Source organism: Ambystoma mexicanum, chromosome 10 (genome assembly GCF_040938575.1).
Source record: "Ambystoma mexicanum isolate Mex_15411 chromosome 10, UKY_AmexF1_1, whole genome shotgun sequence".
Lineage (NCBI taxonomy): Eukaryota > Metazoa > Chordata > Amphibia > Caudata > Ambystomatidae > Ambystoma > Ambystoma mexicanum.
Window position 1 is genome coordinate 1227954706 of NC_090932.1, and position 23781 is coordinate 1227978486.

The 23781-nt window shown below is 44.0% G+C and overlaps 1 protein-coding gene across 4 annotated transcripts in view; it reads left to right on the forward strand.

Moving 5' to 3' along the window:
- Window positions 1-23781, forward strand: part of WSB2 (WD repeat and SOCS box containing 2) — a 263989-nt gene that overhangs the window by 136808 nt on the left and 103400 nt on the right. For all 4 annotated transcript variants that reach the window (XM_069619202.1, XM_069619204.1, XM_069619201.1 and 1 more), the window contains 2 exons: window positions 11737-11868; window positions 23357-23457. In XM_069619202.1, coding sequence (XP_069475303.1) covers window positions 11737-11868; window positions 23357-23457 — 233 coding nt within the window. The remainder of the gene's footprint in view (window positions 1-11736; window positions 11869-23356; window positions 23458-23781) is intronic.

The following is a 23781-nucleotide window of genomic DNA, read 5'->3' on the forward strand; positions in this document are numbered from 1 at the left end:
TAGACGCAAGGATAAGCAAGTAGGTTATTTAACAAGCTGGGTGCTGTCAGAGGATGACGGGGACGATGAAATAGAAGATGGAGTTGCATCTGCATCCATTAACATGCCTGTTTCAGAGCAACTTGAGGAGAATTATGTAACTGGCGGCAAAGATAACCTGGTAGCTGACAGAGAGTTAAGTACAATTGAACCAGTGAACAATCCTAAGGATAATGAGGCTCCTCAGAAAGAGAACCGGATATGCCTCATCAAAAATCTATACCAGCAAAGTGAGAGCTGCTGGCTCACTAGAACTGAGCTAATGATTAGACTTCACGCTGTTCCTCAACTACGTGTATTAAGAGCGGATGACTTTGAATTTATTGAGCCTCTACAAGTTACTAACGCCAACGTTTCAGCCATTCATTGCAAGTTTATCTGCTCTGCACAATTGATACGTAACTATAAAGATAATCTCCGAGTCGTAGACATCGAAGTAGATCCCGATCCCGATCAGGAGGATCCAAAATGGCCAAGTAAAGCTCCCTCAGCAGTAAAAGAAACAACAGAAGTTCCACCAAATCTGAAAAAGGACCGGGTTGCGATGGCTGACATCCAGAATGTTCTAACCTGGTTAGCATCAGCTCTACCGAAGGTGGTGAACTTAAATTGAATCCCCTCACTAGTATCATGGAATTGTAGAGGGTTCAAGCATTTGTTCTCCTCGGTGGGCCCTCTCCAGTTCCTAACGGAAAATGTATGCATATGCCTCCAAGAGACATGGTTGAGATCCTCTATAATACTCAACGGTTATACAATCTACCAGTCTCTGGCGATGAAGGGAAAGAGAGGGAGACCCTACGGTGGCCTGATCACATGTATCAGGAACACGGTTACATCAAGACAGTTGGAGACATTATCCAGGGACAAAATGATTGCAGTAGAATTGGAGAGCATAAACGAGGGATGCAGAGAAAATATGCTTATCATTAATCTGTATAGTCCACCGGGTGGTAACGAGGTTGAAGCCCTTCAAGAAGCAATTCATGAGTTGTTGGCTGCCTGGGTGATGGATCCGTTTAACACATTGGTAACTATTGTTGGGGACTTTAATTGCCATATGCTAAGCACAGTTGACATATCTATTAATCCTGTATCGAATTCAACAAACAATATGGTACACAATCTCGAAGACCCACTTGGTATTTCTTGGCTGAGCTTCTTCAATGGCTGGGAAATGGAGATGATTAATGGCAGAACCTCAAGCGATAATGCAGGAAATTATACATGGCATAGCGGGAACGCAAAAAGCGTCCTGGACTATATATTTGTGAGTCCACAGATGGCCATGAATGTAAGCGACCTGATGATCTCTGCAAACGATTGGAGCGACCACTCAATGCTTGTGCTGAAGTGTAACATAGGTATGCCGACCATATGTACTAAGCCCCTGGGGGACATGACAACTAACCAATCGGGCACCCGTCTATGCTGGTCAGATAAAAACATCAATGGAGCAGTAAGCATGGTGCATGGCATAGACGATGACACTCTGTACAAGTTCCACAACATGTCCATAAATGAAATGGAACATTGGGTTACATCATTCTCCGCTACACATGCGACTTCCGCAATTAACCGGATAGCGATTGTTGGCAAAACATCAGTTACATACGACAAAAGCATTAGAGATGCTAAACGTAGGCTAAGAGCAGAAATTAGACAAGCCAAACATACTAGTACATGTCATTGGGTATATCATGGTACTTGCAGAGCCCTAAAAAATAAATACAGAGCGTATGTTAAAGCTAAAAGGTTTGAGCTAAAACTTAGGCGATGGCAAAATATGGTTCAAACCATATGTTCCAAAAATTCAAGAAGCATATGGTCTCTTCTTGGCCAAGCCAGAGGCAGTGGTAGAAAAGATCTGATTAACCCTATAAGTTCTAGTCAATGGACGGACTTCCTGATGAGTCGCAACATCCCTACCAAGGAGATGGGAAAGTCGGTAGGAAAAGTGACCCCAAGGTCCATCCCCCTCAATATATCAACTGAACATCTACTTTGGAAAATTAGAAGGCTCAAATCATCTAGGGCTCCTGGGCCTAACGGACTTTCAAATGCTGTGTTGAGAAGTCAACCGGAATTCTGGGCCAAATTTTTAAGAATATTATTTGGGAAAGTACTTGCGGTTGGAAAAATCCCTAAATCATGGCAGCGTGCCTACTTAATACCAATCTTCAAGAAAGGTGATAGGAAAGATCTCTGCAATTTCAGGTTACTATCTATGCTTGACTGTACAGGGAAACTTTTCGCCTCACTGCTACTTGATAAATTGGAGGAATGGGTGGCTAAATCTGATATACTCAACACTTTTCAGTGCGGCTTCAGGAAAGGCTACTCAACGATCCATAACATAATTATTCTGGATACTTTACGCTCAAAGCCATGAAGAAAGGAAATCCGCCATTATATGCCATGTTCGTCGATTTTAAGGCAGCTTTTGATTCGGTCCGCAGAGAAAAACTGTGGGCCAAACTTGAGTTATTAGGCTGCCCTGAGATACTTCTGTATTATTTAAAATTACTGCATGAGGACAATACAGTGGCTTGCAGACTCAATAATCAGGGGATACGACTGTAGAGATCCCCCAGAATCATGGAGTCAAGCAGGGCTGCGTGACGGCCCCGTTTTTGTACAACCTTTATACATATGATTTACCAGATGCCATCCTAAGTGTCCATAATTGTCGTCCTCTCGTCGGCACAATCCACTGTGCAGTACTAGCGTATGCTGACGACCTGATAATTATGGATCACACGTTCAGTGGTCTACGGAGATCTGCATTGAAGTTATGGGAGTATGCTGCGAATAATGATTTAATCATTAACCAGGAGAAAACTCAGGTGATGATATTCGCAAGTAAGAAGATTGCTCGCCCTCGGCTTCTACTCCGCGAAATAGAAATTAAGTACACTCTGCAATACAAATACCTTGGGGTCGAAATGGATGCTAAGCCGGGCTATAACTCCTGTATCCAAATGAGACAACATCGGGCAGCTCAAGCAACGTCGCTGATTAGCCAGTTTGCAAGACAGAACTGTGGATTTACATTGCACGGAATCCGTCAATTATATACCCAGGTGTTAACCCCTATGGTTATCTATGGGCTGGAAGCCCTGCTGCAAATGGACCTAAGCTGGCTGCAAATTATAGAGGGGAAGTTTTGGAGAAGAATCCTAAGACTTCCCCAATCTATCCCAATGGCATTGTTAAGACTGGAAGTGGGGGTTTCCTCTCTAGGTTCCATTGTTCTGAAAAGGAGAGCCGAACTTTACCTTAGGATCTCTAATCAACCAGAGAATCGCTTACTGAAAGAATTTGCCATTGAAGCCTCAAAGGAAACAACCAAATGCCATCTTAAAAAGGAGACTGAAGCCTTCCTGAGATTAATAAACTGGACTAAGAGTGGAGAGAAGTTTGATGATCCCCCAAAAAAATGCACTGTCCAAAAAAATTGCCCTCTGGGACTGGCTGGAAAACTACGCCCATCTGGATAAGCTTCCTAAATACAAATTCATCCACTACATGCTCTATTCCTTTAAGCAAATGCAGCCATATCTAACCCTCTGTCCATCAAGCAGACTCAGACAATTTTTACTTCTACTGAGGGTAGATAATTTACCGCTGGTGTCTAATAAAAGTAAATATAATGGTTTATCTTCCACAGAGAGGTATTGCCGACTATGGTTTGGTGATCTTTATATTTCTGTAGGTGTAATCTTATATTTGTGTAGGAGTAATTCTATCAATGATTAATGTTTAGAATGACTCTTCTTTTTTTATGTTTAAAGTTTAAAATAAACTGTAACACATTATTAATAAATAAATAAAACAAAAGCCCAGGGTCCCTAGATCTTTACTCAACCTTTGGAAGGATAATGCAGGGGTGGGTCTCCCAGACCTAGAATTATATTACAAGGCAGCACAATTACGTATACTTATCCCACAACTGAGACAGCAAACAGACTTACAATGGATAGGCCTAGAAAATTACCATCTCTGGCCATTTACTGTAGGAGAATGGCTCTGGGTTCCCGGGTCCCAATTGCGGAATAGTATCAAGAATCACCCCATTCTTGGAACAATATGGGCAGTGTGGAAATCAAACAAAGATATGAGTGGGGTCACGACCTGGCCTTCCCCACTAGGGCATCTATGGGTACCGGGGATCCGTGACGCTATCCCAGACCCAGGGAGCTATCAATCCTGGTGCGAAGCCGGACTTTAAAGAGCCGGGCAACTGTGGAGAAATGAGACTTTTTTAAGCATTCAAGAGCTTGAAGAAGCACTCGCCATAGGCCCGCTCTCAGTGTTTCAATGCCTGAAACTGAAAGGTGTCATGACACGGGAGGTATGGAAAGATCAACTGCAAAGGGATCCCGCTCCCTTCGAGAAAATCCTCGACACTTGCACAGGTTCCAAAGGCCTCGTAAGTACGATGTACACGGCACTAGTAGAGATTCATACGGCCCCCTCGGTCACATTAAAGAACAGGTGGGAAGTAGACTTGGGAAGGCACCTCTCACAGGGGTAATGGCTGCAAATAAGCAGAAAAACACCGAAATCATCTCTATCCTGTCAGTACAAACTACATGCCCTTAAATTATTGTATAGATGGCAATATGACCCGCTCAGATTAGTCAAGATGTACCAGGAGGTGAGCCCATATTGTTGGCAGGCTGCGGACAGAAAGCAGACTATTGGTATATGTGGTGGGAATGCAGGGCGGTGCAGGCATACTGGGATGAGGCACTCAGCTGGATTAAAGACTTAGATGAAGAAGAGAGGGAGAAACATCCACTGTTGATTCTATTTGGTATAATTGAAACGGAAGAGACGATCCTTAAAGTACCCGAAATGGTACAGGGACTATTGATGGCCGCAAGGTCTTGCCTCACAGCGGTCTGGAAAAGGGCAACTCTCCCCACCAGAACGAGTGGATAGGCGACTCCCGAAACATTTTCAGAATGTATAGCTTGACCACCGCCCTCCATGGAGACTGTACCTCTGTTGACAATGAGTGGTCAGAATGTCATGCCAAATACGTTATATGAAAGAATGTGTGCACGATATGTAAAATCAACAATAGACACTCAGCTGATCAGCTGACAATACCTGCAGGGAATCATAAGATACTAATGTATGCCTCTTTTCATTGTTATGCTTTCATCAAAAACTTCACTGCGAAACAATGGGACTATTTTCACCTCGCTAACGGTCGTAGGGGATGGGGAGGGAGACGTGGAGTTGGGGTTCAACGTGCATACCTAAGTTGTGTATACCACAGTTGATAATATGTACCATGAGCACTGTCGTTTTATTCTTCATACCTTGTTTCAACGGTAATGTTTGTATTAAAATGATGAAGCCTTCTCCTGTAAAACCAATAAAACAAATTTAAAATAAATAAATAAATAAAATCAGCCATGAAGAAGTCAGCAAACTGCCATTCCGAAAAAGAAATGTGAAAACTGTTGCTAGATCTGGCTTTGTCTCTGCTTGAGGATTGTAGGCAACTTTAATATTCTCACTACCCTCCAAAAGCAACTCCCAAACTTCAACACACTCTTCTCAGCCTCTCTGGAATCTGAAAGTGGTGTTGCCTCATCTTCATCTTGCGTGCTCTTTAATTTCCTTGGTTTTGTCGTTGCTTTCCATTTGTCATGGCCTTTTGTTCCTTAGGTTCTTAAGGCATACTCTCACTTCTGCATATAGAAACAAGTGATCAGAAGCATGTTAACCATTTTGGATTTGGATATCGCTTCTTTTCTCCGTGCAATACCAGCTTCTGGCAATAGTGGCCTTATTTTGGGGGAATGCAAGATTTTCTTTCTCCGTTTTCTATGGTCAGGTTTGGCTGTTTCTTACCAGCCTGGTTTTACAAGGTTTATGTGATGAATCTGATGGTATCACTCCTTTCCCGGCGGTAACATACTCCCATGTGGCCAGATGACGGCAGCCGCTACCTGATTCTGATCCTGAGAGCGGCTAAATGAGGGAGGATCACATGGGGCTTCGGAGGGGCGGGGGGGTTGTTATCAGCGGGGGAGAACTGGTGTCCTCCTTTCCCCTTGCAGGATGAACCTCCATTAACAACACTTGAATGGCCTATTGTAATACCTTCCCTTTTCCTTCCATGGATAGTATTGAATACCTTTTTGTTACGACCTATAGGCCAACCCTCAAACATGGACTTGCCTTATAAATCTGCTAAAACCATGTGTCTTAACTTCACATATCAATCCTCCATAAAATCCATTATGAACATTCATCCAGTGTTTTCATGCAAGCTGCCAGCAAGGGACTACTGTTTCTAAAAACACCACAACACTGCAACGAGGAAGAGGAGTGGAGGAGTGCAGAGCAAGAGAAGCTCTTAGAACAGGAAGTGCTCTAGTTGCTGGGAGCACACACCTGTGCGCGGGACATTCAAATCAAGACTGCAAGAAACTCCGACAGACTGCTGGCAGGAGCGGGCTGCTCCTCTCTGTGCGAACAACGGGCGAAACAGGTCAGTGGAGCCAACCGGCTCAGGAGCAGAATGTGGCACAGAGAAGATGAGACTCGGCGGGAGTGCCAGAAGACGGTGCAGAACTCTCGGGCGTTTGCTGGTGTCGGAAAGCAGCAGTTTACCTACCAGAGATGTGTTTGAGGCAGATGAACCCAGCTGGAACTGCAGGAAGCAGGGACGCAGAGAGCAAATGGTCTCGAGGAAGTAAGCATCCAAGGCCAAGGAACTCTGTAAAGAGCTGTAGAGTCCACACTGGGACAAAGGGAACACCGGGGCGTATTGGCGGCAATGCCAAATTCAAATAATTATACGTAATGGAACAGAAAGAGAGCCGTTTACAAAACCTGAGGGGAGAACAAGTGAAAGTAAAACTTCTAAAGAAGAGAGACATTGAAGTTTGCAAGTATGTGTTGCATATGCATGTAAGAAACGCTAATTAGGCAATATACAATTGATAGAGTGTATTAGCCAATAAGGCTAACGTGATGAACAATCAAGAGTGGAAGTGTGAGCAAAAGCACACAAGTGAAAAGCCCTGGCAGGTGAGTATACCAGGCAATTGCAAGAGTGTGATTCCAGGAAGCCTGGCAGTATACCATAAAGGTGCAAGTGGATAAGGGAAGTTGTGGTAGGGAAACATACCAGGCAAGGACCCATTGAGGAGCAATCAGGAATAGCCAGAAAGGCAGAGTTGATGAAAAGAACTAAGAAGTTAAAAACCCAGCGGGAAAGTATGCCAGGTATCCTGACAAAACAATGACCAAACCCATGCATGTTTGATTTTGTTGGATGAAAAGGTACGCCCAAAGAACAAGAACACCTGGCAGGAAAGTATACCAGGTTTCTTGAGAACCTAAAGCTAAAAAGCCAAACTGCTGACTACTTTGGGGTGAAATGAAAGGGAAGTCCTGAGAAGGAACTATCGGGGCTATCCAAAGACTACAGGATTCATAGAAGTTAACAAGAACCTTGATAAGGACCAGGAGACTCCCTCTGGAAAAGAGGATTTCCAACCCAAAATAGTTTTTGGTGAACCTCCAGAAAAGTGAAGACTTTTTTCATGGAAGCTCATGTGTAAGAAAGCATAAAGTTTTAAGTTAACAACAATATCCAAAAGGATGAGAGGAACCGAGGGGAGAGAGAACCATTCCCCAGAGCAAAGATAATTAAGGAGCTTCTATATTGGAGTAGTGTTATAGATCAAAAGGAACTCAAAGTTCTACTTTTGAATGCAAAGGAGAGCGAAGTTGAATCCAGGGGAATGGAAGCCCTAGCCTTGAGACTTTTTGGTTGGAGTTCTCTATTTCTTTACCCTTTTGAACATTTCTAGAACATTGAAGGTGAAAGACATTAAAGTGAAAAGGATAAAGTACATTTCTTTAGAATGCGAGGGTCAGAATTGTACTTTGGACACAGGACAGTGTTGTTTTCGACATTTTGACACTGATCCTTAGTTTTGAGTTTAGGTAGGGAAGCGCCACTAGTGCAGGGACAGCACCGTTTTTTTCCCCAACCCCCTTTTTATTTATCAAGTCTTGATCCAAAACCACATCTAACCTGTGTCTGAGTTTCATTCCTCACTCTTCACATTTACCTCTACAATGCACATTTGCTTTATGTTCATTATACCCATGCAATTTGACTGTGGGAATAGCGCATCCCAGTGGGCTCTGTGATTGGTTTGCGGCGAGCAGTTGGTCATATGGCCCATCACTATCTGTGGCTGCCTTGTTGAAAATGCATATGTACACAAGACATGCCGGGTTGAATGTGTCTAATGGGTTGCTCGATAGTCTACCCCTGTGACTCTTACTCCAGCACTACATTCTAGTCGCACCTGTCAACTCTTCAAAGGAGTCACAACAATTCTTGCCTGGCGGGCAAAGAAACTTCTCTTTCAAATTGTCATCCCCCCAATGCCCATACAATAAACTTGGACAACTTAAACAATATTGTTGCAACGACCATACATACAGTCCAATCGTACGCCAGCTCAATACAGTCATATATTATACAGTTGGAAAAAGGATACGCACATACAGTATTCAGGTCTCAAAATTATCAATCACCATTAGCCATTTGAGAGTGATAATCGACTCTTGGGGAGTACGAAAGTTTGTGCTGTGTGCATGTTAAGTTATGTTTGTGGTCAGAGCGTACAATACATTTGCTTCCCCACAAAAATGTTCTGAACTTCTCTATCGACCATTTGATAGCCAGCAATTTTACTACACGATTGAAAAAGAATTGCTGGCTATCAAATGGTTGATGGAGAAGTTGAGAACATTTTTGTGGAGAAGCAAATTTATTTTACACTCTGATCACAAACCTTTGAAGGAGACATTGCAGAAAAAGGGACTGGATGGTGCGTCATACGCGATAAGAAGATGGGTCATGGCCGTGCGAGAGTTGAATATGTGCCAGGAAAAAGCAACATTCTAGCTGATTGTTTATCCCGCATGGGTGTGAATGATGTTGCAGAAAAGGAGGAAGTTTGAGGAGGATTACGTTTTGTGTGTTGATCAGCAGATGGTAACGAAGGAGTGAGAAGCTGGTATGGAAGATGAGATTTTCAGGGAGGTTAAAGCTGTGTTGGAGAGTGGTAGAATACTAAAAAAAAGACTTGGGGAGGGTTAGCAATTTAGAGTGCCTATGTTGAGTCCTAGAAGAGCTGTATGTGGCAGGTGGATATGTGATGCCAAATGAGTTATTCTTCCCGAGTGGGGTGAGAAAGAGCATTGTTGAGTTTGCGTGTGAGGGGCATAAAGGCATCACCAAAACCAAGTAAGCAGTACACACAGGCTGGTGGCTTGGTTGTGATATTGAGATGAAGAAGGTTGTGAGAAATTGCTTTCCTTGCGTATTGAGTGAAAATCATATGTTGCTGAGGTAAAGCCATACGACTCTGGTTCATGTGCCGGAAATGCCTTGGGGAAAGAGTAGGGATGGACATTGTTGGACCTATTCAAGGTACTGGTGCTGTCAAATACTGCGTTGTTTTGTTGGATGTCCTATCTCGGTGGATGAAGGTAAAGATGATACGTTACATAATGACAAGAGATGTAAATGATTTTATGGAGGAGATGTTCAGGCGTGAGGGTTATCTGTGAGTTGCTGACTGACGCCGGAGTTCAGCTCAAGTCAAGAGATGTGCGATTATATGGTTGAACATGGCACACAGCATACATGTACTGCTATCTATCATCCCCAAGATAATGCAGTAGTGCAGAGTATTAACAAGGTGATTAAGGACTGTATCAGATGGGCGTGGATCAATAATGAAGACTGGGAGGAAGTAGTTTTGAGCAGGATAGTTGCCCACACGTTTTCCCTACATACTACGACAGGGTTCTCACCTTTTGAGGTGTTTAGGAGCAGGAAGCCCAATTACAAATTGTTTCCACCGTGTATGAGAAGGCTGAGATGGATGTGGGAAGGTGTGCAGCAGGCGAGAGCGTTTGTAGAGAGGAAACAGATGGTCAATAAGCCACGGTATGATGTGAAGAAATCAGTCCAGAAAGGGAAAGTGAAGGAAGTGGATTTGGTCAGTATTAAATTGCCTGGCCCTTTGAGGCAGGGACTTATGCGATGGTCCCTACCATGTCAAGTTGAGTGTTCCACAACTCGGTGTGGATGGAAGATGGGATAATGTGGAATATGAGCAGAGTGGATATGGGAGAAGTTGAATTGGAAAATTGTGGTAGCCAAAGGATGAGCGAGTGTGTGGATGGTGTAATTCCCGTCAAACTGCAGACCTGTCGGGTCGACAAAACCACCAGTGAGATTTCAAGATTTTGTTTTGCGTTTATGGAAGGAAGGTATGTAGTGTCTGACTGGGGTGTGTCTGTGAAGTGTAGTGTGGAAGCTTGGGAGATGTGAGAGAGTGACGGTTATGGAGGGCTTTGCTTGTGAGTCAGATGCTGCTCTGATGCTGATGGAATAAGTTTTATACCAAAGAAACCTACCATAATACTGATACTGCCTCCATCCCGTTACTTTCCATATGCTCGGAAACTGCGTATAGAATAATATGCCATGTGCACATGCCATATACTCGTAATGTACGGAGGAATAGACCATCTGATCAGATTCTTATGTACAAAGAAGAGGCTTTAAGCAAGCAAACAAACTAGCTGACCATATAGGGAAACACGAAGAATGATTAACAAAGACCTACCCACTTGCAGGAACACAGTCCTTCGGACAAAATGCAAATTAAAATAATTGGGATTCAGTGGTAAAAACAACTAGAATGGTTGCACACTACAAACGAGTGAAGTCTACAAATGATGGGAATACCATCATTCCTCCCTCAAACTACAAAGTAAAACTCTTATCACAACACTGGCATAAATATGGGGCATGTTACATCAGTACTTCAGTTTACTTAAGTCTGGTGAAGCAGAGTGAGGGAATATGTTTTTGTTATTTACTTTTCTTCACTGGGTGTTGGTGGCAACCTGAACGCCGGGGTTCCCAATGTTTGTAGTTAATGTGTATACCTAGTAACCATATCAATCCTTTTTTAATTTAATCTGTAATTAATGTAGTCCGTAGAGTTGTACTGCTTACGTTTTAAAAACTGCAATTGGCCATTCAAATTTCTAGCTGCAGTAATGCACTTAACTGTCCACATGCAATTACATTGCTGCTTTGTTTTAAACATTTGCATGTCATGCAAGAATGGTAAATGGCTCCCTCCACAAAGTATGGTTCAAATCAAGAGCAGTCTTGTAACACATTCGGGCACAGTTACCCCATGTACAATGCAGAGCCAGGAATGGAACCCTCCCAGTTCAATTCCTTTGGCCGATTCTTTTATGTAGCGCTTCATTTAGACTGAGTTTATTACTCGCTCATATTGGATTCGACGATGGAAGGACAAAGGGTGGATCTGGCTCTGTGATTGTGTTTTGAACCCTTGTCTCAAGGCATTGTCCTGTTCCCAAGGCGAGCATTTTGTGCCTCAGCAATAACTGCAGTGTGCAAGCACCACCATCACCAGAAGCGTGCAAGGGCATGCTCGCTCACATGTTTAATATGCTAAGTAGCATTGTATGGGCAAAGCATGTTTAGAGATGTGTATGTAAGTGGCTATGGTGTACTTTTGCTTGCACTGCTTGTTCTAACTAAATCTTATGGTTCTCATTAATGAATGCATCACATATTGTCGCACCCCACAGGGCGCCTGCTATTTAACCTTTCCGGCCACATGGATGTAGTACGGGACCTAAGCTTCACACCTAACAGGAGCCATATCCTTATCTCTGCTTCCCGAGACAAGACGCTTCGGATATGGGACCTGAAAAAAAATGGTATGCCAGGATTACTTGATAAGCATGGCTTTTAACTACTATATGAAACAACAAATATAATAAATCCTTTACTGCATCTCCAAGACTTGTAGGAATGTCCACGTTACATTTATTTATCTGGAAGTGGACTGCCTTTCAGACAATGACCAAACTAGAGGGGACCAACAAAATTAGGTATACACCTTACAACTGCTGCATGAAGCAATAGATAACAAATGGTGGTACTGTCAATGATGCAAATAGAGGGAAAGGTAGAAGTGACCTCAGGAAGACTATATTAATTAAATTGAGCCAAAACATGCGAGACATTGCAATAAGGAAAAGGTTAATTGAATATGGAAGTCTACTGTGATCAGTGTTATTTGAGACGGTGTTGAGGGGTTCAGAGTGTAAAGCCAATGCACAGAAAATACGGTTAATAGGCTGTGCATACATGCAGAGAATAAAAACATCAAAAAGGTATTGGCCTGAAAAATAAGCGATACTGGACATAAAAGCAGTGCAAATAAGAAAGAAGAAATAACACAGGGATCAAAGGGAGTGCCTGGCCACAGTGCCTAAATGTAGTCTAGATAGGTACACAGCATTAAAGAAAAGTACACAAATGGCAGGCAAGACATTATTTAAAGTGTATTGCAGAATATGTGCAGCAATGTGAAATGTATCCATAGAGTGCTCAGTCAAACACTGTCAAAGGTTTATTTAAACTAAATGCAAAGAGGGCAGAATTCACTCAAGTGTAGCGATCATGATCTGCTGAAATTTCTTTACATCTTTGGATGACTGTGCACAGAAATAGATGGAGAGGAGTTGTATTAAAGTTTGGAGTGTGGTCGTGGTAACAAATGTGCTATATGGTATTATTGCCTCTGCCAAGCATCAACGGACTCCAGCCTTCCTGTAGCTCTGCCGTACCATCTTCTTTTCTGAGAGTCCCTGGATGACCTTGCATATAATGGAGTGTATAAGGTGCAAACCTAATTGGGACCCAACGGAGTGCTGTATGTAGAGGACACACCCAGGAGGGTTACAAGTAAGGGTGTGAAGGAAGCAGAGGAGCTGGGATTGAAAGGGGGTTACAGAAGAGGGTGCTTAACTCCAGAGGGGGAGAATTGTGGTTTGGTGGAGTGATTAGTGAGATGTGTTAGGTCCTTCCTGAAGTGTAGGTTGCAGCGCCCATTCTAATCTGCTTTTGTAACTTCTTCCAGGGGTGGGATGTGTTGCAGGAAAAAGCCTTTTTTCTGTTTTTCCCCTCTTGCAGTTCTTTTTTTCCTGTCTGGCTATATTGTGGCTTATGGTGCTGCAATGGCCTCCTAGGGTGGTGAGTTTCTCTACCAGGTAGAGTGTTGTTTTGGGTGGGATTGAGTTGTAGGGGATTAAGGCTGTCTTGAACATGATGCGTGATTGAAAGGGGGACCAGTACAGTTCCTTGAGGATGGATGTAATGTCCTGTTTTCTTAGTCCTGTGATTGGGTGCATTGCATGATTTTCAGAGCGGCCAAGGTGTCCTCGGGGACTCCTGCGAGTAGTGCACCGCGTCCGTCAAGGTGGTAGATGACCAGGTCTTGGACAACTGTTCTGAAAATCAGGCAGGGATGAAAGGCTTGACTTTGCAGAGCAGCTGGTACTATGTTACTTGGGTCTTCTCGACAATGCGTGTTTTGAATGAGCAACCATGGTCTATGCTAAAGCAGGGAGATTTTTGTACTGAGTGAGATTTGAGGTGTGACTGTCGATATTCATGTCATCCAAATTTGGACTTGGACATGCTTAATTGGGTTTCCTAGAAGAATGAATTTGGTCTTTATCGGGTGAAGCTTAATTTAGGAATTTGTCATCCAGTCTTGGAAAACTAACTGTGTTAGGCAAGATTATATGCTGTACCCTGTAGGAGACTGCACCAGCCTTGTCCTCTTGCCAATAGTTAACCCAGCCTTTGGCATAAGCATGTACTACACAAGTGATGAGTGATTGCGTAGCCAGGCTTATCTCAAGAGGGGTCATTGTTAGCTGTAGGGTTTCAACATAGACTCTCACAGTGACAAGTATCCAAATAACACTTATACTCGAGGTTTCTTGATTAGACAATTATTTAATAATGTAACAGTCAGTTTGAATAAGCCTTCTTTAGAAGGTAGCAAATATGTAACACTTAAATATACTTAATAAATACACTCTGTTTCAATAAATCAGTAGATGCCCTTTTGGGATGGCACCCAGACACTTCCTACATTCTGAGGTGTCTTCAATAACTAGGACACTGTGGACATTGATGTATCACTGGTATGTTTAGAGCAATACTGAGTTTGGTGTCAAAGGAAAATGGTTATTGAAGAAAGCAATGGTTAACACGTTTCTCAAACAGGTAAGCACTTTAGAACCCCAAATGCAATGTAGATTACCCCTTCTAACTATACAAGTAAAGTATGTATGACTTTTGGAGGGACATATCAAAACACAAAATTAGAGGTAAAAGTCTTCAGGGAGCCAGAAAAGCCAATGTCAATTGCTCTAGGAGAGCCGAGGCACTTCTTGTAGCTAAGTACAAAGTATTGCACAATGTTATAGAGGGCTTTTTAGAAAATGAAATTACTGTTGGGCCACAAGCTGGGAGGCTTGTGATGGGCAAAGCTGAAAGCAACTATGGAAAGGGCAGCCAATGCAAGTCTCAATTGAGAACTAACAATGCTACACAACAAGAGGTAAGTACCCCGTAGTTTACAGTACCTTAGGTCTGAAGAAATTGGTTCCAGCTGGTTTCTGTTCCTGTTGTAGTATGGCAGATCCTATTGTTCCTGGGCCTCAGTCATGGGGACAAGAGGGAGGACGTCTGGGGACTCCTGCACTACGATCCGAAGGTCAGCGGCAGCAATGGGCAAAGTTCAGATCAGCAGCACTTCGCGGTTTCAGCTTCCCGTGAATAGCACCACGGCGGTTCTCGGATACCTTGTGGGCTTTCCTTGCTTCTGGGATACAGTACTCCGTTGAGGTGGCTCAGGTTTGGTTAGTCCTGCTTCGAGGGAGTCTGGAGGGTCTTCCTGGAGCTTGGGTCCGACTTAAAAATGATACTCGATTCTTGTGTTCTTCTCCCTGGCAATCGGTTCCTGCAGCAGGAAATGGAAGTACAGCCAGCAACGAGAGGATTTCCAGATGAGTTCATCTTAGGGTCGATTGGTCCCACCAACCCAAGGGGAGAAGTCTCCCTTTGCAGGGCTTCTCTAGTACAGGCGAATCCGGAACTTCAGCCCTGCAGCATGCCTTCACCGGGCAAACCAGTGGTCCAGGAGTTGCAGCAAGCATCTCTTCCAAGTTCTTCTTCGCATTCCTTCCTCCAATGGTCGACTCTGCCTTCTATCTAAAATACCTCGCCTTTTATGCAGGGTTCTCCCATTCATTTGCAGCCTAGCTGTCACACAGACAGCAGGGTGGCTGTCTTCTAAGGACAGCCAGCCAGCCAATCACCTTTTGGGTGCATTCCTGTAACCAGGGAGACTAAGCACAGGGAGTTTCGGGCACCTCCCTCGCTTCCTGCCCTGCCAGACACACTGGAGACAGAGGCAGGCTTCAGCAGTGAACCCCGCCAAAGACAAAACGAACAAAGGGACCAAACCTGGTTTGGCGCGCAGAGTAAATCTCAAGAATGAACTTTCCTACAAGAAATGGCAAAACAAAAAGACCAAGGCCATTTTGACAAAATGGGCGCCCATTGGGGCCATTTTCACAAAATGGGCACCCATGGGTGCTTTACTGCAGCTGCAATTGCAGCCTGCGGTAGACACACAATGGTGGAGGAAAACGTAAACCACTGCCACCAGCCTTTAATTGTAGAAAGGGTAACATAAAAATGTTACATGAGAAAGTAGACAAAGGGGATACTAAATAACCCCTCCAGCAATCCATGTAAGATAGTGTGTGCTGGGCCTACAGTTATCAAAGGTAGGTAAAGTCAATTTCACTTTACTGCTCTTGGAAACAGTAGTTATCCAAGAGAAGGTATTTAAACCTTAACAGAAATCCAAAGGATTTCTCTGTGACACTGCACTCAGGGTACAAAATGTGTCACAATGTAAAAAGATGATGCATATGGAGTTTGTCAGACTCCAAAAACAAACACTGAAATCACATAGGTTTGAAAGTACAAAGTCCCAAAGTTCAGCAAAAGAGCTGGGGGTCTCTAAGGTGAGAGGAATTAAACACTAAAATAATTCTCCCTAACAGACTATGTTGCTGAAGTAGGTAATCTTGAGGTAAATCTGTGTGTCCTCTTCCTATTGGTGTAACTTGATTTGTGTTGGTGAGCCTCCTTCCCCCAAAAGTTCCATGTAGCTGTTGAAGATGACTGCAGACGGGATGGTGCTTTGTGGGACTATGCAGGTTACTGGCCAAATCTGCGACATTTGGGGCCCATCTGGGCGAGTTGATCACTGTTAGAGAGGTCTGAGGTGCACGACTGCAGGACTTTTCCATCAAAGCCTATGGGCATAGCAAGGATGTTGAGGAGGGCTACTTAGCAAGTGGTATCTAAGGCAGCAGAGTCATCGAGCTGGTGGAGTAAACCCGAAATCTCGTTTGCCCATGGTGTGCAAAACATTGTCGATAAATTTGATGGTGGTGGTCTCTGTGCTGCATCATGTGTGAAAACCAGATTGATGATAATATAGACGATTGTGCCGAGTGATTCTTTTGTGCAACTGAATGACAACGTTCTTCTCAATTACTTTGCTGAGGAAGGGTTGTTGCTTGATTGGGCGATAGTTGATTGATTTTCTCCTTCAAGATCAGTGTGTGGTTTCTTAGCGACGCCTTGCTTCAATGAAAGCATCTTCTAAACAGGAGTTAAATCGAGATTACTGGGTCTGGACTCCTAGCGATATTATTTCAACAACCAAATCTAAAATGTTATCATTAATTTTACACAAGAACTGCCCCAGCTTTCAGTACTCCTTTGATGATATTAAGCATTCATGTCAAAAATGTATAATTAAGACTCTGCTGAGGTACCCTTCGTTTGTCTTGTGACGGATGTTTGTAAGGTGGATCTAAAAACGGAAGAAGAATCTCACTTCCTGTACTTTTGTCCCAGCAATTCTAGGATTAGAAGAAGCTAGTTGGTCCCAGTTTTTAGTTCTAATGCATTAACACTTTGTTCTGGATATTTACTTTGTGTAAAATGAAGTTTCAGTGTTTGCCGTTGCAAGCTACCTAAAATGACCATGGGCGAGGCGAACACAATTCTTGAAGGTAGCTGTATAATTTAACACACATTTGAATACTCCACTTTTTGACTTTGCTAGTAAATGTAGTAGTGTGTACTATGAATTGGCCTAGCATCATGTGTGATTAATATTTAAATCTTTCCTTTTGTAGGTTTAAATGTTTTAAATTATTCCATGGGGAATAGCAGATCTAGGGGAGGGGCACACAGCTTTCAGATGTTTGGTAATTTGTATTGCCCATCAGTGCCCATGGCAATGCTAAGGCCTATGTGACTTCTCTCCCTTCCCTTCCCCTCTCCATCCAAACCACGCCCATTGCAGACTTTTACTATATTGTCAATTAGCTGCATGTCTCACATGTTCACTGGCAAGCCTGAGATGAGAAGCTGATTGACAGTAGGAATAGGAAACTGAAATATGATCACACAGGGGTCAATCACTGATGGCCATCTGTGAGGTCCCTGCACATCAACCATGCCTGCAAGCCAGCACTGGCAGGAGAAGTCCTGTTCATTCAATCTTTTAAAGCCCATTTGCTTTGTTTTGAGGAGTTGGGATTTTGAGAATTATTTTCTGAAATGGAGCTTTTTGTTATCACATCTAGACACTGTGTGAATTACTGTGGTACAGGGAGCCATGAGCTGATCTTGCTTTGTATCCCATACATATACATCTCTCACTCCCTGGCCATACTGACTGCCCACACACATTGGCACAGCATGGCACTATAAACCATGCCCACACTAGCATCTACGGCTCCCCCCACACACATTACTCTTCCCCCCACTGTTGTGACTGCATTTCTATACTCTGGCCTAATGTGCAGATGTATAGGAGCTCAAATAGCTGACGTGTACTGCACAATAGACTTATGGATGCAACAAAACTGGATGTGTTTAAACAACACGAAAACAGAGCTAATGATCTTTGGAACCAACATATCCAGAGCTAAATTAGGAGAGGAGTACAAAACCTTCTATATTAAAGAGGCCAAAATACAGAGCATGAGCTAGGTCAAGACACTGGGGATGATGATGGATGCCTCTGTGAGCTCAAAGGCCCAGCTTAATTATTTGCATAAAAATAATGCATATTACCTACGCCTCATGAGAGCAATCTGACCGCATCTGAATGAGGAAAATACAGCAACTATTGCTACAGCAATAGTTCTGTCAAAATTAGATTACGGTAATGCATTATTACTAGGAGCAACCAAAAAAGATCTGCCCAGATGTCAAGTCATGGAAAACGATGCGGTACGCATAGTTAAGAGAATAAAAACCAAGGATCACATAACAGCGGCAAAAGAATCGCTGCACTGGTTAAGAATTGAGGACAGAGTGAACTTTAAGTCAATGACCATCAATCACAGGTGCCTCTTTGGAGATGCACCTCATTATTTCAAAAATCAATTGGTAAGATACACTCCCTTGAGACTGCTATGCTCAGCGGACAAAGGATTGCTTAACGTGCCAAGATACAATCTTAAGGCAGGTATGGGCAGATCCTTCTCCGTGCGTGCCGCGCAACAGTGGAACAAACTACCGGCCACCTTGAGGTTGGAAAAGAATTATCAAATGTTTAGGAAATGCCTGAAGACTTGCCTCTTTAAGTGATGATACCCTTTTCAGTAATTAGAGAGTTCATCCGGATGTTTAAAGCGTGTCCCTTATATGTCCAGTATTGTTGTATGTTAACAGTGCCCTGATGCCTGTGGACTGCTGGCGCGATATAAGCGCACTTAACATAACATAACTCTGGTAGCTGTAGCCAAACTAATCAAGGTAGCATGGAGAGTGGTCAAGGCTAAGTCTCAGGAAGGGGCGAGCCTGGTCAAGGATCGACAAGTTAAGTAATTGAGGATTATGATAAAAGAAGTAGTTATAAAAACCCTATATTTATAGTGGCCAAGCAAACCTTATAGAAATGGCTATAAGCAAGTAATATCACACAAACTAATAAAAAAATACATCTATACAGTCCCAGTAGCTAGTGCAGTTAAATCCTAATACCCACACCCCACAGTACTGAAAGGTAAGGTTATATTAGCAATAGCAGTTCACAAGATTACAACCCTAACTTTTTAAGTCCAACCCTAAAATGACTGGTGCTTTGTGCCCAGAAAGTTCACAAAGTTCCAAGTAGTTGTGTAAGGCAGGAAAAAGTTGTGACGATGGTCTTGTGGATGGGACAACCGTTCCACAAGTAAGGTAAGTGTATGTTCCATTGAATAAAACTGTCCCCAGTTTTCGGAGTTCTGGCACGAACAAGCAATGGCAAAGCCAAACTATTGTAAACATTTTGAAAGTTAGGAAAACTTTTAAAGGTGGAGGTAGGAGTTTGGGTAAGTACACCTGTTACTCAACGCCATACTCCAGTTTCTCTTGGTACTTGGCAGGCCTTCAGAGGGTTGTCATAGGTTGTGTTTCCTGCCGTTTCTTCCGGGTATTGGTGCCCAGGAGTTCCAGGTTAGAGTGAATCCTCATTCGACCACAGATGCTGGTGCAGTGTGTTCCCGATGAAGAATGCAGCTCACTCGGGTGCAGGTCTCCTCTCAGCACGCGACTGGATGTGGAAAAACAAGTTTCTGGTGATTGTCACTGTTCCACGGCCACAGGAGGGGACACAGTTGTCGCAGTCAATGTCTGCCTCGTATCTAGGATCCCTTGGATGCTGGAATGCCAACATTTTGCAGAGGTGACCCCTCTTAGATGAGCTCTGGGTCCCAAAAGTTCTGGGCCAGAACGGGAAACGACGGCTTCTGCAGTGTGATAGTCCAACGAGCTGGTCAGCCACTGGGTTGTCTAAAGGCACTTCTGAAAGCCTTTCTGCGCAGGACCCCATGCTGACGTCGAGAATGGTTGGTCCCACCACTCCAGGGGTCAAAGCTACACTGAAGGACTTGAAGATCGCCAACTAGGCGGGGCTACACCGGTACTGTAGCAAAAGTTTGTCGCCAGGCCTTTTTAGGACTGATCCATGGTCTTTGCAGCTGGGCAACGTACTTGGCTCCTTGCAGGATTTCTCCAGGATCTCCGAGGCATGGCTGCATGACCCCTCTGCTTATCCAAAATCAAATGAGTGTTCAAACTCATCCCTCCAATGGCAAGATCTGCTCCACTCCTGCACACCAGCAGTGGCCCAATCAGGGACCACTGTGGGTCTCATGCAAGCATTCACACCAGACCTTTAGGCATCAGTATGTGGATTGGACTAGTCAGTCCCAGCCCACTTCCTGGGAATGAAATCTCTCTCTCTCTCTCTCTCTCTCTCACTCTCACTCTCACTCTCACTCTCACTCTCACTCTCACTCTCACTCTCACTCTCACTCTCACTCTCACTCTCACTCTCACTCTCACTCTCTCTCACTCTCACTCTCTCTCTCACACACTCTCTCTCTCTCACACTCTCTCACTCTCTCTCACACACTCTCTCTCTCACACACACTCTCTCTCTCTCTCACACACTCTCTTTCCTGGCAAGGCAGGAAGATGGCCAAATGAACCAGCAAAAACCTTGTGGCGCAGACATTTTAGGACACCAGTCAGTAGCAAAACATGGGATACGCGGTAGGACTAATGAAAAGTATTGCAAAAATAGTCAAAATGTAACTGCAGCCACCTGCTTGTCTTTAGGCACATCCAAAAGTAACAAAAATCCCTTTGAGTGTAGTCTAGGTCATGCAAATGAAACCCCGTTGCACTGACGGCCTTAAGGACCGGTCTGTTTCACCAGAACAATGAGCAAAAGTACAGTACAGTGAAGTTGAGGGCTTCACTCCACTGGAAAAAGTCAAGACTGAGTTAAAAAAACAAAAGCAATAAGTTTGGGGTCCATAGAAATGTAGGTAAAGTTGCTAAAAAGAGAACTTTCCTAACACCCACATACATTGCCACTCAATTCACACAGTTTCCACACATGCTGATGCCCTACACACGCTGCCCACATATGCTTTCCACGCCCAATGCCCACACCCCCCATTGCCCACACACTAACTTTGCAGCTACACTCACACACACAGTCAGACACACATTCAGACACACGTTCAGACACATACAGCCCTCTAAACACTGACCCTTTCTACACATACACACACTTCCAACTCACTGTCAACACCCCTCCACACTCCACCCACATTGCCTCCACATTCAATTCCCCCACTCTGACCCTATTCACACTGCTTCCTCCACACATTGCCCATACACATTGGGGGAAGTGTGTGGGGAGAAGAATGTGCATAGGACAGTTTACACAGTGCCTACAGACTGTGCCACCTCACACACGTGCCCCCGCTAACACTCTGCATGTCCACACACACTATTTGCCCCCACATGCACTGCCACTCCAGCCACCTTTACAATCCACTACATACTTCCCCCACACAAGCACTATACATAGCATGGTAGGTAACAAGTCTTGCACAATGTTTTTAGAAATGTTTGTAGAAAATAGAACACCTGAAGGGCCACAAGCTTGGGGGCAAAGCTTTAGCAACTCTGCAAGGTAACCAAGACGGGTCTGAACTGAGAGCAAGTAAGGCTGCACAACAAGAGGCAAGTTTTCTTCGACTTTACAGTACCTCTGGTTAGAAGACATGGTTCCAGCTGGCTTCTGTTCCTGTACAGCTCTTCAGATCCTGTTGTTCCTGAGCCTCAATCGTGGGGACAAGAGGGAGGACGTCTGAGGACTCCTGCTCTGCAATGGGAAGGTCAGCGGCAGCAATGGGAAAACTGCAATTCAGTGGTTCTTCTGTGTTTCAGCTCCTCACGTCTGACAGCAAATAGCAACACTGCGGTTCTCGGAAACCACTTCAGACTTTCCTCGCATCTGGGGTCCAGCACTCTGTTGAGGTGGCTCAGGCTTGGTCAGTCCTGCATCAGGGAAGCCCGGAAGATCTTCCTGGCGCTCGGGTCCAACTTAAAAGCAACGCACACAATCTGGTGTTTCCTTCCTTGGCTCTTCGGTTCCAGCAGCAGCAGGAATGGTATCACAACCAGCTTCGGGAAGATGTCCAAACGAGCTTACTTTGGAGTTTATTGGTCCCGCCAATGCAAAGGGAGAAGTCCTCCTTGCAGGGCTTCTCTAGTCGAGGCGAATTCGGAGCCTCAGCACAGCAGCAGGGCTTCACAGGGCAAACCAACGTCCAGGGGTTGCAGCAGGCGTCTCTTCCAAGTTCTTCTTCGGATTCCTTGGTCCAGTGGTCGACTCTGCCTTCCAAGCCAAAAAGCCTTGCCTTATATGCAGTTTTATCCCATTAATTCCATCCTAGCTGTCAATCACACAGCAGGGTGGCTGTCCTTGCCGGACAGCCAGCCGGCCAATCACCTTTAGGTGCATTACAGTAACAAAGAGGATTAAGCACAGGGAGTTTCAGGCACCTCCCTCACTTCTTGCCCCTGCCAGTCATACTGGAGCCAGATGCAGGCTTCACTCGTGAAACCCGCCAAAGACAAAATGAACAAAAGGACCAAACCTCGTTTGGCACGCAGAGTAAATCTCAAGACCATTCCGACACAAAATGGCGAAAAAACAAGACCGGGGCCATTTTGGTGAGATGGGCACCCATGGGTGCCTTACGGTGGCTGCGAACGCATCCCGCGATAAAAACGTACACTGGTAGTAAAAAGTAAACCACTGCCACCAGCCTCTGGTCTCTAAGGCAGAAGGGATTAACACATTTCTGAGAGTTATCCTTAACGGTGTACTTGGGTATTTCAGGGACATTCACGCGAATGGTTTGTGTACCTGGACTACCAGCAGATATTATCAGGAATACATTAACTGTTGGGTTTGTATTAATATGTTATTGTTGTTTGACTTTGGTATCAATATCCCAAATAAGTCTGTGATATGTGGGCGATCAAGTTATTCGTCAGATTATGAGAACAAAACTGGTCCTTGAGGATACTGTTCTGGTAAGGTCAAAGTTCAGAAATGTATGGCATGCCCACATTGCTCATGGGTTTTGTTCCTTTTTTGGTCTGTGCAGATCATATTCCTGGTTCTTTAAATGTTATTCTTTCAAAGTGGCAGGTGCCCTCTCCTGTGGCAACATCCTCCACCATAGAGTATGGTGAAGTAGGAAGTGAGGGTTAGAACTTTCTGCCTTCCACACTTGTCACTGAACTTTCAAGGATGGTAGTTGCGGATGGAATAAATAGTACCTCAGTGGCTATACTTCAACCCATTAATGGTTTCAAAACCAGCATCAGTGCACTCTAGAGAAAGTGTACGTACCTCCCAACTTATGATACATTTTTTGTCTTCCTCAGGCAAACAGATTCAGGTGTTATCCGGACATTTGCAATGGGTGTACTGCTGCTCCATCTCATCAGATAGCAGCATGCTATGCTCTGCTGCTGGAGAGAGCTCTGTAAGTAATGCATTGCTGTTCTATACATGGTCACTGGATTCTTTAAACCATTCCATCATTTAGTTTTGACAAATTTCATGTGAATAAAGACACTGGGATGAGTATACCCTTCCCTTCTGAGTCTTTCCAGGCTTTTTTTCTAAAATAGAGTACTAACCCGTTGGTTGTGAAGCTTTAAGGTGTTAGATGTACCCTATGAAAACAGCACACTACTTTGGAGATGTAAGAGGAGCATTTCATTGGTTTAAAAATGTTCACTTTTTTATGTACATGAATGCCACAGGTAGGAAAGTCGTAGCAAAAGGATATGCGGAACACAATATG